At 43.8% G+C, this 16637-nt stretch overlaps 1 protein-coding gene across 1 annotated transcript; it reads left to right on the plus strand.

Moving 5' to 3' along the window:
- Window positions 1-2288: 2288 nt before the first annotated feature.
- LOC133905555 (putative pentatricopeptide repeat-containing protein At3g16890, mitochondrial) lies at window positions 2289-5605 on the plus strand. Its single transcript, XM_062347374.1, has 2 exons — window positions 2289-4555; window positions 4693-5605. Exon 1 carries the CDS (start codon window positions 2384-2386, stop codon window positions 4457-4459), a length of 2076 nt encoding a protein of 691 aa, XP_062203358.1. The 5' UTR covers window positions 2289-2383; the 3' UTR covers window positions 4460-4555; window positions 4693-5605.
- Window positions 5606-16637: the final 11032 nt, after the last annotated feature.

A 16637-nucleotide genomic window follows, 5' to 3' on the forward strand; every position in this document is an offset into this window, starting at 1 on the left:
TGAGTGAAGAGGGTGGGAGAGAGATCTGCAGCGAGGGAAGGGAGATGTGTTCTTGAGAAGGGACAGAGAGAAGAGATACATAGAAGTAGGGAAGGTGGAGAAATTTCACTGGAGAGAGAGAATTGACTGATAGAGTGATGGTTTAAATTATTTAGAATGGCTACAAGTATAATGGACGATTTCTACTGAATTCAGAGTATCCGGATAAGATCGGAGTATCCGGTTGGGCTGGTATGACCCTCTTATACCCTACCCATATCCATAACTAAATAGGTAACCATACACTTCTTAAATATTGCGGGTATGAGTTTGGGTATGGACATGGGATACCCTGTGGCAACCATACAGATATGCATGCGCTCCGCCAAACAGAGAATCTGTTTGCACTTGATAAATCAAGTAGCTGGCCAGGGCTGCAACTAACACATGAGAATCGTTATATCTTTCAATCTTGAATATTGATCTAACAATGCGGATCGTAAACAAATACATGTTGCATATTTAGTGAACGTGGGCTCCAGGGCCATGCATGGCGTGTTCAAAGCTATTGGTAGCGCATTTCCTACATACTCCCTCCATCATCCACGAATGTAGAATGTATCTTGTTTTGAAAAAAGAACAAAGAAAAGTAATACATATTAGAAAAATAGAAAAAGAACAAAGAAACGAACTTACCTTCTCATGGGTTGTAACCCATGTTGGTGGGCCTCTTGGGCTGCTTGGGTTGACTGACACCCAGCCTACTCATTGGCCAACCGATGTATAAGCAGTTTCTGAAATGGTGTATATTTTTGCTAGCTCAGATTGGATTTGCAGCACTCTCTTGGACGATATGGACTACAAGAAATGGGAGTGTTTTGACTACAAAACTGTTTTAAATGTTGCTCTATCATTGTGTACTGGGCTAGAATTCAAGCAGAATCTACATAGGGGAGACAACTCACAGTTTTCTTATAGACTGGGCGCCTGAAAAGAGCTTTGGCATCGCTCGCTTTCATAATTAATGCTATAAATTAAACCAATATGAATATGATTATTCTATTTTGAATTTTTAAAAAACTCAACAAATCTAATATGCTATTTCAACAATTTTATATGCTATTTAAACAGTTCTAAAATATTGTTTCAACAATTCAAATACAAAATATTGAAATGGTTTTTCCAAATTGTTGGATTAGATTTTATAGACTGTTGAACCAATTTTTTTAAAATGTTGAGTGTGTATGACATGTGTTTTAACAAATTTTCATAAAAAGTGATTTAATGTCCTCATACCAAATTGTTGAATTTGGTTTGACAATTGTTGAGTGCATAAAAATAGACACAAAACCATAAAATATAGGTAACAATGATTTAATGACAAGGGCTAGGAGAAAAAAAAAAGGAAATAGAAAAAGGAAAAATAAAAGGCAAATTTCGCACGATCCATGCATAGGGGGGAGTCCCGAGAACTCGAGCACGGTGCAAGGCTGCTGTAGATGTCGAGGATTCGACGAGTCTTTATCGACTGTAGATTGATTGGCAATTTGAATATAAATACAGTTTAAAATCATTTCTACGGTTGAACTTGGCTGGTTTTAGATTCTGAACTGTTAATCAATTTGCTTGCGGCTTCTTGCTTGACGTATTACCGGATACTCTGTAAGACTTTTGCTTTCATCCAAAAGTTATGCATCCATACGGAAACACGAAAAGAAAAACTAGAATGAATAGGAGGAACAAATAGTCATCTTTTGTTTTCTTTTCCTTATGTATTGGGCTGGAATTCAACCAAATTCGATGCAGGGGAAACAACTCAAGCATGGTGCAAAAGCACATGTCGAAGCGTCGACGAGTGGCCAATGCCGGAGCTTTATCAAACCGTACGGTGATGACAACTTCGAGTATAAATTTAGTTTAAATCATTTTTGCTGTTGAACTTGACTGGTTTTATATTCTGAACTTGTTTCAACAGTTAATCAATTTGTGTGCCGCTTTTTCTTGACACTCGAATGCATTACCGGAATACTTTGTACGGCTTTTGTTTTCGTCCAAAACTTATGCATCCATATGGAGACATAGAAGAAAAACTAGAATGAATAGGAGAAACAAATAGCTTTTTTTTTTAAAGAAGAAGAAAGATGCCTACCTACAAATTTGAGAGGACCAATTTAGATGATGAAAGGTGAATACCTCCATCAAATTTGGGTGCTTTTCTTTATTATTTTTAAGAGACACAACGCACGCTCTGTTCTGCCCTAATCAATTATAAAATTCTAGTAAAATTTATGATCAAGTTTGCATTCTCCAGGTTGAATACTTCCCTAAACTTTTAACCCAAGAGATAAATCACACCAGAAGAAGAAAAAGGCTGGATTTTTTCTTCATTTCTCACACGAAGCAGATGGGAAGCAGGAGGCTGCTCCCCAATCTCCTCCGGCGCCTGCCCAAACCCGCCGGTCTCTCCTCCCAAATCCGCCAAAGATGCCACTTTTCCAGCAAATCGGGCCAGGATGCGGCGGAAACTGCCGCCGCCGACCCAGGCCGCGCGGCGTCGCTCCTGGCCGAGCGGGACTGGTTCGCGCGGCTCAACTTGGAGTTCGCTGCTACCCTCCAGCACCTGGGCCCGCGCTTCGTCGTCCGCGCGCTGCAGCACGCCGCCGCCGCCGCATCGGAGCCGCTCCTCTGCGTGCGCCTCTACGTCTGGGCGTCGCGGTTCGGGCGCCACGTCGCGCGTGACCGCTCCGTGCGGCGCGCGCTCGGGGACGTCCTGTGGCGGCGCGGGCCCGTGGTGCTCTCGGCTGCGCTGGTCGCCGAGGTGAAGGGGTGTGGGTGCGAGGTCTCCGAGGAGCTGCTATGCGCGCTGATCGAGAGCTGGGGCAGGCTCGGCCTGGCACACTATGCGCACGAGGTGTTCGTGCATATGCCGCGCCTGGGGCTGCGGCCCAGCACGGCGGTCTACAACGCGGTGATCGCGGCCTCTGTAAGGGCCGGCGCGGTGGACACGGCGTACCTCAGGTTCCAGCAGATGCCCGCGGACGGGTGCCAGCCGGACTGCTTCACGTACAACGCGCTCGTGCACGGCGTCTGCCGGCGTGGGATTGTCGACGAGGCGCTCCGTCTGGTGAAGCAGATGGAGGGCGCGGGGATTAGGCCGAATGTTTTCACCTACACGATGCTGGTTGATGGGTTCTTCAATGCCGGCAGGGCGGAAGATGCGGTTCGTGTGTTGGAGAGGATGAAGGAGAAGGGTGTGGCGCCGACTGAGGCCACGTACAGGACGCTGGTTCACGGTGCGTTTCGGTGTTTGGGGAAAGACAGGGCACACAGGATGATGAGTGAGTGGCTTGAGACTGATCATGCTCTGCATTCAAGTGCGTGTCAAACTTTGCTGTACTGTCTCTCGAAGAACGACATGGCCAAAGAGGCGGTGGAACTTGTGAAGAAGATGGGCAATAGGGGTTATCGCCTTGACAACACAATGTTTGGCATTGTGATCTCTTGTGCTGTGAAATGCTTGGAGCTGATTGATCTATGTGAGTTGTTTGATGATTTCATCAAGAAAGGCCAGAATCTGGGATTTGATATGTATATTATCATCATCAACTCCTTGTTGAACTGCAAGGATATCTCAAAGGCAAACAAGTATTTGAGTCAGATGGTTTTGGATGGGCTCTTGTCTAGTGTGACATCCTACAACATGCTGATAGATTGCCTCGCCAAGGCAGGTGAGATGGAAATGGCAATGGAGATTGTCAAAGTGATGCAAGAGTCAGGTTTCTTTCCTAATCTCGTGACTTTTAACACGCTGATAAGTGGATTTTCAAAATTGTGCAATGTACATGAGGCAAAGGCTGTTCTTAAGATGCTTATGGAACACGGGCTCATGCCAGATATCATTACTTTTACCTCCCTTATTGATGGGCTTTGTCAGACCCATCAGCTGGATGATGCTTTCGGTTGCTTCAATGAGATGTCAGAGTGGGGTGTTAGGGCGAATGTACAGACTTACAATGTTCTAATACGTGCATTTTGTTCAGCAGGTCATGTTAACAAGGCCATCGATCTTCTTAGTAAAATGAAAATGGATGGCATTACCCCCGATGCATATTCCTTCAATGCACCTATTTTGAGTTTTTGCAGGATGAGAAAAATAGATAAAGCTCACAATCTTTTTAATGCCATGTTAAGATGTGGTGTGGCTCCAGACAGTTACACATACAATGCCCTGATAAAAGCTCTATGTGACGAAAGAAGAGTTGATGAAGCTAAAGAAATTCTTCTTGCAATGGAGTCCAGTGCCAGCATTGTCACTAATCAACATACATATTGGCCAGTTGTTGGTGCACTTGCTAAAATGGGTCGTTTCAGCGAGGCAGGAGAGTTCATGAACAAGTTCCATAGAAGAAATGCTCACTTAGGCTCCAGTTCTAATCTGAGGGCAGGATCAGAAATTTTGGTTCAGACTGTCAATACGTGAATTATGATTTATCTGCCACATGCTATTTGATACATGAATGCTGCCCTCTCCTGCAGTGAACAGTGCAAAGATAGCCTCATCTTTGCTAGCGCTAAGGTACGGTAGAACAATATTAATATAAACAATTGTTTCACATGATCTGTTTCTCTTATGTTTATTTTCGCCACCATTTTTTTTTCCTATTGTACCATGCATAATAATGGTGACACTGTGCTTTCATTCGGTCTGTTAAGTGTTGGTCGCAAGTGAAGTGTTTGGACCTTCTCAGTGCCTTCAAGAATTTGGCTCACCGGCATGGATTGCATTTCAAGGATGCTATGGATTTGTGCTTTTCCCTCTGAAAACCTTTTCAGAGCAAATCGGAATGTTTCTTTTAGCTTCTTTTACCTACTTTGTTACAATGTGACTACATAAAGTGATAAACTTTTGGCGAATCCATAGATGCTTTCAACATGTGAATGCTCTCAAGAGAAATTCCAGAAGCTTAGAAAAAGTTATTGACTGTGTTCTTGGTTTTATTTGTACTTGATTTTCAGTGAAGTATGAACATTCAAAACCAAAAAAATGAAAGCGGGGAATTTGTCTCAGTAAATAGTTGCCTTTGGGATATGAATGGATCACGATGTCTATATGTTGTCTGGTAGTAGTTTCTAAGTAAACCTGTAATACCAATTGCAGCGTTTTTCTACGAAAGCAGCCTAGGGAGATCAATTCTGCTGTTTGGAATTTTCTTTTTGTATCTTCGTTTGCCTTGACGATTGCCCACCATCTTGTAGTCTGGTTATTCAACAGTAACTTTGACAGGTGCTCTCAAGGCCTTTGTTGCTTCTCAAGTGGTTCGAACTGCAGCTCGTGCACGTCACAGTCGGTATTTTAGTCAGGGGAGCTCTTTGCCGTCAGTGGTGCAATCCCTTCACAGTGGCTGAGACCTAATGGGACCTTGCGTTCCTGTAATGGCGTGGTCAAGTTGAGTTGAGTTGCTCTCGTCAGGGCAAAGAATAATGAAGCTGCTTTGCTCTTGTATGTTTTTTTTTTCATGTGTTCCCGTCATGCGATTGACAAAATGTGAAAGAAACAGAGCAGGCATGTGTTCCCGTCATGGTCATGAAGTGGAAGATATTTATTCAGGCATACCGAACTAGTTACTACCCGAGAAATTCAACATTTAATCACGTGTATAATTGTTGATTGCTGTGTTTGGGAATTAAACACGGGTACATATTCAAAATGTTTTCATGGCAGCAAAAAGGAGTAAATGTCATCTAGAACCTTGTTTTCCAGTAAAATAACAAACCAATTGCATCGTACAAAAAACAGGAGTTATATGCAGCTCAGTTGCTTCTTCTCTTCAGTGCTCCTCCCCGCAGTCGTTGATCAAGCAATCCCGAAGTCAAAACCGCATTTATTTTTTATCACAACGCCCAGGGCACGAGACGATGCACGTCAAGTCAAAGGGGAAGGCACATCCGCAGGAGGCGCCGGCAGCTGCCCGGCGAACAGCACCAGCACGGAACCGGCGGCGGTCTTGAGCAGCGCGGCGCTGGAAAAGGAAGAGGCAGCGAAGATGCTTGGCGGAATAGCGCATCAGGGGCTTCTATTTATGGGGATCGAGCACCGGACTGTCGGCGGTCGTAGACACGTGATTCACTGCTCGATTGTGATTGTGATAATTGACATTGCGTGTAGTGTACTTACATGTGAGTTTAGCTGTCATCAAGAACGGGCTCCTACTTACACATAATTTAATGAGGCTATTATAGAATCTTGATCAAACGTTTAGATAGCTTATGGTGCACCAATCTATCTATATATATTTAGGTCATGTTTGTTTGGGCTTCTACAAGCTGTTGTTTTTCTAGAAATCTGCTGCTGGTAGAAGCCAGCAAAAGACTGCTTCTGACTTTTGTGATTTTTATAGTAGTAAAGACTGTTTTTACTTCTCAGAAACCATAACCAGAAGCCAGCAAAAGTAAACTGCTTTGTTTGGGCTTCTGGCTTAAGCAGAAGCCAAAACAAACAGGACCTTATACTGATCACAGACTTTGAGGAAGCTCCCACTTCAACCACAGAAATCTGACCCTCTATCAAGTGGACCTAATGTTATGATGCCTCATCATTTTTCTAAGGCAAATTTATCTCTAGGATACTTATAGAGTTGATCAATATTCTAAGAGTTATTGAGTATTTGGCCATCCTCTATTACTAGCCTAACCGATTCTGGTCGGATAACCTCGACCACTTTTGTAAGAGTCTTCTCATTTGGGAGAAAGTTTGTGTTGATTTTGAACTTATTTCAAAAGTAGATCCCCAACAACAAGGATTCGACTCCAAACCTTTTGTCATGATAGTAGCAGAGTGCTTGTTGATATTTGATCGACCCTATCAAAGCTTGATCCCTCAGTTCCTTGAGGAAATTGATGTTGTACGCTCTTCATAGAATCTGACCTTGTTTCGAAAAAGCTTCCACTTGTAGAGATCCTATATCGAGTTCACAAGGAAGCATGGTATCTGCTCCATAAACTAGAAAGAAAGGAGTCTCACCACTCACTTGGTTGACAGTGGTTCGAATGGCCCACAATACAAAAGAAAATTCTCGAACCCAAGCCCTCGAATAGTTCAAAAGTCTATCAAAGACTCATTTCTTTATTCCTTGTAGTAGGATGCCATTAGACCTTTCCATCTGGCTATTACTCTGTGGATGAGCTACAGAAGCAAAATAGACTTTGATTCCCAATTCCTCAAAGTATTCCTGAAAAGTGCTGCTAGTGAACTGGGTTCTGTTGTCGGTAATTATGCAACTCGAAACTATAAATTGAGTCACTATGATCCTCATGATGAATCATTTGGCAACATCCATGGTTATTTTACCTACTGGCTCTGTCTTGATCCATTTTGTAAATGTATCGATAAGGAATAATAAGTGTTCAAAATCTCCAAGGGTTTTTGGAATGGTCCCACAATGTCCAAACCTACGTAGCGAAAGGTGTAGATAAATGAATTGTTTGTAGTACCTGAGCAGGTCGGTGAATCTGTCGGCAATGAAACTGACATTGTTCACACTTTTTGACTAATTACCTCGCATCATGAAGGGTTTTAGGACAATAGAAACATTATCTAAAGGTCTTTCCAACCAGAGTTTGGAAGGTAGCATGAGCTCCATAACCCCCCCCCCCCTCCCTAATGAATTTCATCGAGTAATCTCTTACTGTATGTCTGAGAGATGCACTTCATCAAGACTCCGCTAGCTCCTCTCCGATAGAGGACGCCATCGACTAGAGTATACATTATGGCCTTGTGGGCAATTCTTTCTAATGCAGCATCATCATCAGGTACAACTCGATCCTACAGGTATCCTCGGATGGTATTCATCCAAGTTTCTTCTTACTCGAGTGGTACAACGATGCTTTGCATTATCTCAAATGAGATGGCGGCGCTTTGCAACATCTTAGGTGAAATATAGACTCTTTGCGATACCTCCAGCATCGAGAGTTTTTCCATAAAAATCCTGCAAGGTACTAGAAATCGTGACGAAGTTAGCCTTGCTAACCTATTGAGTAGAATATTACCCCTCCTAGGGATATGCCGCTCAAGCTTCTTGACCTCCAAAAGGTATGTGACCATGGTTTGATCGAAATATTTATATTTCTTTTTTATCAGATTTATGACTAACTATGAATCTTCCTTCACAAGAAGTCATCAAATCTCGAGTGAAATAACTACTTAGAGACCAACCAAAAATCCTTCACATTATGTCATGTTATTCATGATAGGAAAATCCATCTGAAAGGCAAACCTTAGGGTTTCCCCTGTTGGCAGTATCAAAATTATCCCAGTCCTCGAGCCTTGAAGTGTCAACGAGCCATCAAAATACATTGTCCATGTTTCCTGGACTTCATGCTTGTGTTCACTATTTGGCGTATGGTTTAACTATTCAACAACAAAGTACATACAATAATTTTTTACTGCAATACATCTTACATCTAGTGATACTTGAATAGATTTCCTATTAGGAACAAACAGGCAGAAGCAATGGATCTACTGAGACATTGCATGCGAGAGATCACAGGGAGACATGATGCTTGTTGATGAGGTTCACTCAAATCCTATATCCTCGGAGCGTGAATATGGGCGTTCCTCCACAAAGTTGCAACACCGACCACCTAGGGTCCTTGAAGAACCACATGCACCCTTGCAAGGCTGTCGCTATGTTGTCATATCATAGTTGCAATAGCTGCTCACCTCTCATATTTATGAGGAGGTCGGTTTACAAGAGTCCGACACCAACTCTACCTTATACCGTTAATATAACTCCAAGTCTAAACGTAAGCAACTAGTACACATATTCCAACAAACTCCACTTTGACGAATATGCCTCCACCTTGAAGCCATCATGCATGAACCTCCCTGTACACCAGACAACATAGGTTGTTGACTTCGCCGATCAAGGCGAGCCGCATGATGAGCCTGACTTGACCTCTGACTTGCCACCTTCAGAAAACACTGACATCCTTGCAACTCCATCCTGCATGACTCCACCTGCAATAGTGCACCCTTGCAGCTTATAAAGATGCAATGGCTTTGTCATCTCTTCTATCATCACAGTCTCGTCGCCCTTCATGATCTTTGTTGTCTTCCCATCCGGCTCAGCCCAGAATAACAATCCATCACCATGTAGAGCTCCAAGCGAAATTATATTTCATCACAGTCTCGGCACATACTTAACACTCCGAAGCACCAACTCAAATCCATCTTGCGGAATCAAGAGCCATAGTTGGATTGGATCTAGGGGCGATGCAGATGAGTGAGGATCATGCTTGACGGGCATCGAGGAATTGCTCGATACGGCACAAGGTGGAGCATAACGGTGATCGACGATTCGGTTGGTGGTGTCAGACACTTCGGGAAGGAGGTCTAGACCGTTCGACTGATTGCAGTCAGTGAGGATGGGCTAGACTTGGTGATAGGATCGGCATAGCATTTTTTTTTGAAAATGATGCGGATACGGCGACGAATTTGGCTCATGATCAAACCGGCAACCAGATGTGGTGGGTAGCCAAATTGATCGGAGCGTGGGAGCATCGCGGTAACAGTGGTGTGACAGGTGTTGCAAGGGTGGCATCGCAACACGATGAGCAGATTTTGTTGGTGATGCAGGTGGCCATTGTGTGACAGGCTCATGCATAGGTAGTGAGCGAGGGCATGGCTGTCGCAATGGAGTTGGTGCGCTGGAGAGCGTGCATGGCAGGGCATACAACAGGGAGTGGACATCATGGAGCAGACATCATGGGAGGGACAGCTGAGGTGACAAACAGATGTTTTAGATCACAAGAAACCTGTTTTGGGGAGAGGCAGCCAAAGTGACAAACGGTGGCTGAGACATGGACGGCCAAGAACAGGAGTCATGTTGTCAGCCAAAATCACGCACACTCACAGGTCATAGATCGCTTTGAAGGAAGACTGAATATCTTCAGTTCAGTCAATTTTCAGAGAATGAACAATAAACTGAAGAAATCGATGAATTTCAGAGAGAGAATTGGTGCTGCGAAGGCGCAACATTTTTTGGGTTTTTTTGTTGCTATTTATTGGGAATTAACCCGATTACATACTCCTACATCTAAGGCACGAATCGTGAGTGGTAATCGTGACCGATTCACACCTCCACGTTTGGCAACACGACTGAAAATAGAAACTGATTGAAAAAATGGGATAAACCAAACTACTCCTGCACTAACATGAAGAATAGCTCCGAAAGTGGACCAAGCACGATCTGGAGCTGACACTGACTAAAATAAATAGCAAAAACACAAGACTTACTCATCATTTCACCCCCCCCTAAGTCTTGTTGTTCTTCGTTTCCTTAACCCTGATTTTGTGCTAGAGCTCCTGAAAGCGAATTCGACCTAGCGACTTGGTCAGGATGTCTACAAGTTGTTCTTCAGTCCAAACAAACTCGATTTTAATCTTCCCTTGATCAATGCAGTCCCGAATGAAGTGATAACGCACATCTATATTATTACTTCTATCATGAAGGACTGGATTCGTACATAAAGCCATGGCAGACTTATTTTACATCTTCAATAGTCCAGACTTAGATGCTTCATTCTTTAGATCACCGATTAAGTTCCTTAGCCAAACTCCTTAGCAGGATGCAGTGGTAGCTGCATTGTACTCAGCTTCACAAGATGAAAGTGCAACTACCTTTTGCTTTTGGGACTGCCACCCAATGAGATTAGTGCCAACAAAGTACATAACTCCAATGGTGCTTTTCCTATCATCCAGATCACCCCATAAATCTCTATCAGTATAACCAATCAGACCTGTACTTCCTTTTTCTTCCTTGGTGTAGTGACAACCATAGCTCAGAGTCCCTGCAACATACCTCAGTATGTGCTTGACATCAGCCTAATGGTCTTCTCGGGGTCTTCCATGAACCTGCTGACATAGCCAACAGCAAAATAAATGTCTGGTCGAGTGTCAACCAAATACCACAGGCTCCCTACCAAGCTTCTGTACAGGGTAGCATCCATTGGAGGTTGTTCACTTCTGCTCAGTTTTAGCCGATTCTCCATGGGAACAGTACAAGGATTGCATTCACTCAACCCAGCCTTCTCTAGCAGCCTTCTTGCATAGGAGCTTTGATTCAAAGTAATGCCACTTCCTCCCTGCTGAACCTCTATGCCCAAATAGTAGCTCAGACTACCCAGGTCATTCATCTTGAACTTCTTCATAATTTCTCCCTTGAATCTCCTCATTGTTGTTGGATCAACACCTGTGATTATCAAATCATCAACATAAACTTCAACTAGTAGCCTATTGCCATTTTATCCTTGAGAGTAAACTCCATGTTCCAGAGCACTCCTCATGAATTCTAATGAGGTCAGGGTCCTATCCAATTTGATGTTTCATGCTCTGGATGCTTGTCTAAGGCCATAGAGGGCTTTCTTCAATCTTAGCACCTTTTGAGGCTGATCAGGATCAATGAATCCAGGTGGCTACACTACATAACTTCTTCATGCAATTCCCCATTCAAGAAGGCAGACTTTACATCCATATGGTGCACAGTCCATTTTTTGTGTGTAGCCATTGCTAGCAGCAACCTGATAGATTCCATATGGGCTACAGGCGAAAATACTTGATCAAAGTCAACACCATGTTGCTGGACATACCCTTTTGCGACAAGTTGAGCTTTGTACTTCACCACAGCACCATTTTCGTGTCTCTTCACCTTAAACACCCACTTCAGTCCAATTCACTACAACAAAAATGGTCATCAGTGCCGGCTCAAAAGCACCAACAATGGTGGTTTTTGAACCAGTACTGATTACTCGGCACTGATAGTCATGGACTATCAGTGCCGGTTTTTGACCCGACGCTGATAATGAGTATCAGTGCCAGCTAACGAATAAAAACCGGCACTGATACAGAAAATATCAGTGCTGGTTTTTAGTAAAAGCCAGTACTGATATTATCTATGTCAGTGCCGGTTGTTTATATTGAGCCGGCACTGATAGTCGCTCCCCCCTGTACAGAATGTAGCCTTTACTGACAACAACACAAATAATGTCACATAAAGCACATGCACATATAATCATCTCAGCACATAATGTATCACACACATACATAATTCATTCTCATCTCATCTCATCTCATTCATGCATACGTAACAATGCTATTTCACATGTCATTGACTACAGATCATAACTAATTATAATTTGCAACAAAAGTTCATAATCAACAGAAGTATACAACAAAAGAGCAAGAAACGATGTCATTCAATTGTTCTTGTTGACCGAGGACCCTGAACTACATTTTTTGCCTTTTGAAGAATCAGGTAACGAACTCCACGGGTCTTGTGAAGGGACGGCTTTGTACGAAATACACCATTTGGGAACATGGTACCACCCGGACTCTGGAATGACTTGATCAATGATGAACCCGCAGAGTTGTTCCTGAATTGCATTGATTGTCTGTGACGTGAGGATACCTGTTTCTAGCTGGAGGTCCTGCAATTACCATAATTGAAGAAATCAATCTATTTGAACACCATAATTGAAGAAATCAATCTATTTGAACACTAGTAAGAACTGAAAATTAAACATCAATATCTATAACACTAACCTTAGCTTTGAGAATGTCACTATAATTGCTTTCGGTCCATCCATACATGAAGTCACATACATAGTAGCCACATAAATTGTTGCTCTGGGTCAGAAACCCACAAGGAAAGTCTGTTACGATCCTTCATTCCTTCTGGAACAGAAAGTGACGTCCTTTCCTCTTGACGTAGCGCACGTACACCCTATACGAGTGTGATTATTGACCGTAACTAAACTTAGATTCAATCAATTCAAAGTTTACTAAAGCATTAATGAAATAATTAGTTTACCATTGTAACAAGTCTATGACAGGTTGGTATTCGGTTACTGGATTTCTTTTCCCGTCAAGGACAATGATACAGCTGTAATTAGTCTGGATGACAAAGAGGGCCCAGTGAAATCTGCACAGATGTCACCGTAGGTAATTAGTCGTAAATCCTAACGTCGTGATGCTCAAAAAGAGTAGTACAAACATGGAGGAAAACATGTACCCAAAGTTGTAAGGTAGAAGTATGTATCGCTTTAATTGGTAAATTTGAATAAATTGAAGTGCATAATCCTCGATTTCTTGTGGCCTGGTTTTGACCGTCGTTTGGTTTATCTTCATTGGGTCGAGGAATCCTACATGAGTGATTCCCTTTTAACCGCACATATGTATCTCCATTCTACATACACAAGAAGTTAAGATATTCAGTTTAATGGCACAAGAATATATACTGTGAATGGTACATGTAAGATACTTACAGATTCCACAAACTTAAGAGCTGAACGCTGAGGGCGTCTTGGTGATACAATTGATACATTTCGTCGAAATGAATCCAGACTTCACCGTCCCCGTGGAGGAAATCACAATATCTGTATTTGAACGCGAACATTTCTCTACCGGCCTTCGACTGTTCCAAGTACCAGGCATGGAATCTCCGCATTTGGGTTGTTAGCTCCGACAGGGACTCAACCAGTAGATCGCCAAGTTTAAAATGCCATACAATTTTTGCCTTTTCAACCTTGGACTCGTCATAAAGCACTTCTTTTGTCAGTCCAGCCGACATTAGAAAGTTTTTTTCTAATTCTTCCTGTTGTTGTAGCGCTCTTTGTTTTTTGTTTTTACCTTACGATCGACGTCTTCCTCATTTGGCTTTTACCCATGATGCGGGCGTAGTTAGATTTTTGCGGTGGAGGCCCAGGTCTTGTCATCAAAGAGTTAATAAACTTGCCGACCACTGCTGGATCCATAGGAATCTTCTCTGGCTCAGTAAGTTTGAAGTGTGCAGTGACATCGACACTCACTTTTCTTTTGGTTTCCTCCTCAATTAAATCATAAAGCAGAGGAGATGCTGGCTTCTTAGATGCTGACTGCCGCTTCTTAGATGCTGCTCGCTGCTATAACGAAGTCGATTTCTGAGATGACATCGACTTCCGAGCTTGTGCATGTGCTATCAGCTTCTGCAGTGGGAAAGGTGGTGGTGGCGAAGGGGTTGGTGATCTTCTTGGTGGCTGTGGAGGCGGCGGCGGAGGAGGCGGAGGTCCTGTGAGTGCCTATGGAGTCGACGCCAGAGGAGACGGAGGTGGAGATCTTCTTGGTGCCTGTGGAGGTGGCGACGGAGGTGGAGATCTTCTGGGTGGCTATGGAGGCGGCAGCGGAGGAGGTGGAGAGCTTCTGGGTGGCTGTCGAGGCAACGGCGAAGGAGGCGGAGATCCTCTAGGTTCGTTCGACTACTCCGAACTAGACCCAGACTCGTCTGTGTCTTTGCCAAATAATATATCGCGCTTGCGCCACAGGACGTAATGGCCTACGTTTTTTGAGAGCCTCGTTTCCCCCACCTGTGTAGGGTAATCCAGCTTGCTTTTATGGTACTTATGTATTACAGTGTCCACATATACCCTGGCATATCCCTGTGGTATCGGACTACCGTTGAAGAGGGTCCCTTCCACCCATTGCTCAGCCAGACCCCTAGCCACCATGGTGGGAACACACAAGACTGGCACGACAAGGTTGCATGATGTGCTTTCTGTGATGTCATCCACGGGGTGACGGATTGAGGCTTCTCCTGGAAGCCCCATGGACGCGCAGCTGCTCCGAGGACCGCCAGGGCTCGGCACCAAAGCATTCTCTGTGACGGCTAACAGCTCCTACCTTGCTTCCTGCCTGGCTTGCTGCATAGCCGCTTCTATTTTCACGTCTATCATCCGTCTCTCCTCTGCAAGTTCTTCTTTTAGCATGGCCATAATTTCTGAAATATTTTCTTTTTTTGTTTCTTGTAAGTATCGGCATTTTGTTCGAATCCGACCTTCCAAGGCCTCAAACCCTTGCCGCGTGTGCGACCGGTGTGCTCCTTGTTTCCCAGTGCCAGTGTTAGCTCATCGTTCTCCCTGTTTGCCTCGAAGGAGCCCTGGGAACACTGGGCATGGGCATCTCTAATCTTCTGCGTGGCTTCGAGTTCTCGTTCGCTTTTGAAGCATAAGGTTCCATCAGGCGCAAGAGTCACCCCTCTCCCATACAGGTAGTTCTTCGCTTGTGGAATCAACTCAGCTGTCACAGGTGTGACACCACTTTTAGTTACGTCTTCTTCCATCTTCTCCCACTGGTCAAGTTTTCTAACGTACCCGCGCGAGCCAGTTTTGTTGAGGTATATGTTCTTCTGGGAGTTAGTCTTGTTTGCTTATCTTATCTTTTTTGCTTCCTCTGAATCCCTGTACTCCACGAAATCATTCCAAAAATCTTTCAGTGTCAGATAATCATCCCAGTCCGGTGTTTGACCCTTCAAGTGATAATCTCTATACAATTTACCCTTAAAATTCTTAAAAATTCTGCCCATTATGACTAGGGCCTGATGCTTCGCTATGGCCATGTTGCATCTTTCATGGTACTCGAACTTTTGCGACAACTTGCCCCACATGAAACCCTTGATGGTATCGGGAACCGCCCACTTGTCACCTCGTTTACCTCTCCAAGTCCTGTAAGTGATTGCGACGTGGTCCCTTACGAGACACCTGCATGCTGTCTTGAACGGCCCGAGTATGTGTAGAGGTTTTATGAGATCCCCAGCTAAATCAACCTCCGTGATAACAAACCATCCTTCAGGCATCTTGCTAGGACCTCGGCCACACCTCGATCCTTCGGACGACTGACCATCCGGCGCAGACTCAGTGGTCAGACCCTCCGAAGCATCAGTGGTTAGACCATCCTCAGCAGCATCAGTGATTCGAACCCCCGGAGCATTATCGTCAGGTTGAGGTATGCACTTGGGCTTTCCTCTTGAGCATCATTCGCGACTGGCGCCTGGTCAGAGGAGGGGCCTTGTATCGGGGGGCACATCCGTGGGCGACGACTTGATTTTGCACGAGCCATTCCTACATAAAAATTCGAACTATTCAGATTTCTTACAACATCGATATAAGTACAAGTACTAATAGAACAAAGTTAAATGACAAGGTGAGATCGAGGAAGTGGAGGATTAAACAATTGTAAAGGTTTTTCTTTCGGACACATTTGAGAATTGATCATGTACGTGTTAGTCAAAGTGGATGCAACTCACATGCTTAATCATTTGCAATTGTTGAACTGAACAGCCCACGAGTTTAAGATTCAATTGAGCAATTAAAAAAGGATTATAGGGATGGGACGATAACAGGAAGTAGTCAGCTAGGACATGACAAAGTTAGTTGCAAGCATTTGTTTTCGTGTGTAGTTTGTTGCGGACACACGGGCCATCCAAAGGAATATTTTTTTAAAAGAACACAATTCAAACAGGTACATCATGTGCACACAAAAGGGTATACAGTCTCTTTCCTCTGCCCCTCTGCCCAACAAAACTCAGTTCAGATAGAAAACACAAATGAAAACATATTTGCGCAATATCATTTTGCAACACACAAGCTTATTCAACATATAACATGGACTGTCTAAACAAAACTAACTAAAAAGGAAGCCTGTAAGGAAGTGCATATGCTGAAAATTAGCCAAATGACTGAAGGATGTTGCGAGCAATGATTGTCCTAGTGAGCTCCTCTCTCAATTTGCTTCCCTTGAGGTGGTCCATACCCTCGGCGTTTGATATGCAGTTGGCATTCCATGCCCTCGA

This window comes from Phragmites australis, chromosome 22 (genome assembly GCF_958298935.1).
Source record: "Phragmites australis chromosome 22, lpPhrAust1.1, whole genome shotgun sequence".
NCBI lineage: Eukaryota > Viridiplantae > Streptophyta > Magnoliopsida > Poales > Poaceae > Phragmites > Phragmites australis.

Bases quoted from the DNA above. Each gene is read 5' to 3' on its own strand.
- LOC133905555 (XM_062347374.1), top strand. From the start codon at position 2,384: ATGGGAAGCAGGAGGCTGCTCCCCAATCTCCTCCGGCGCCTGCCCAAA.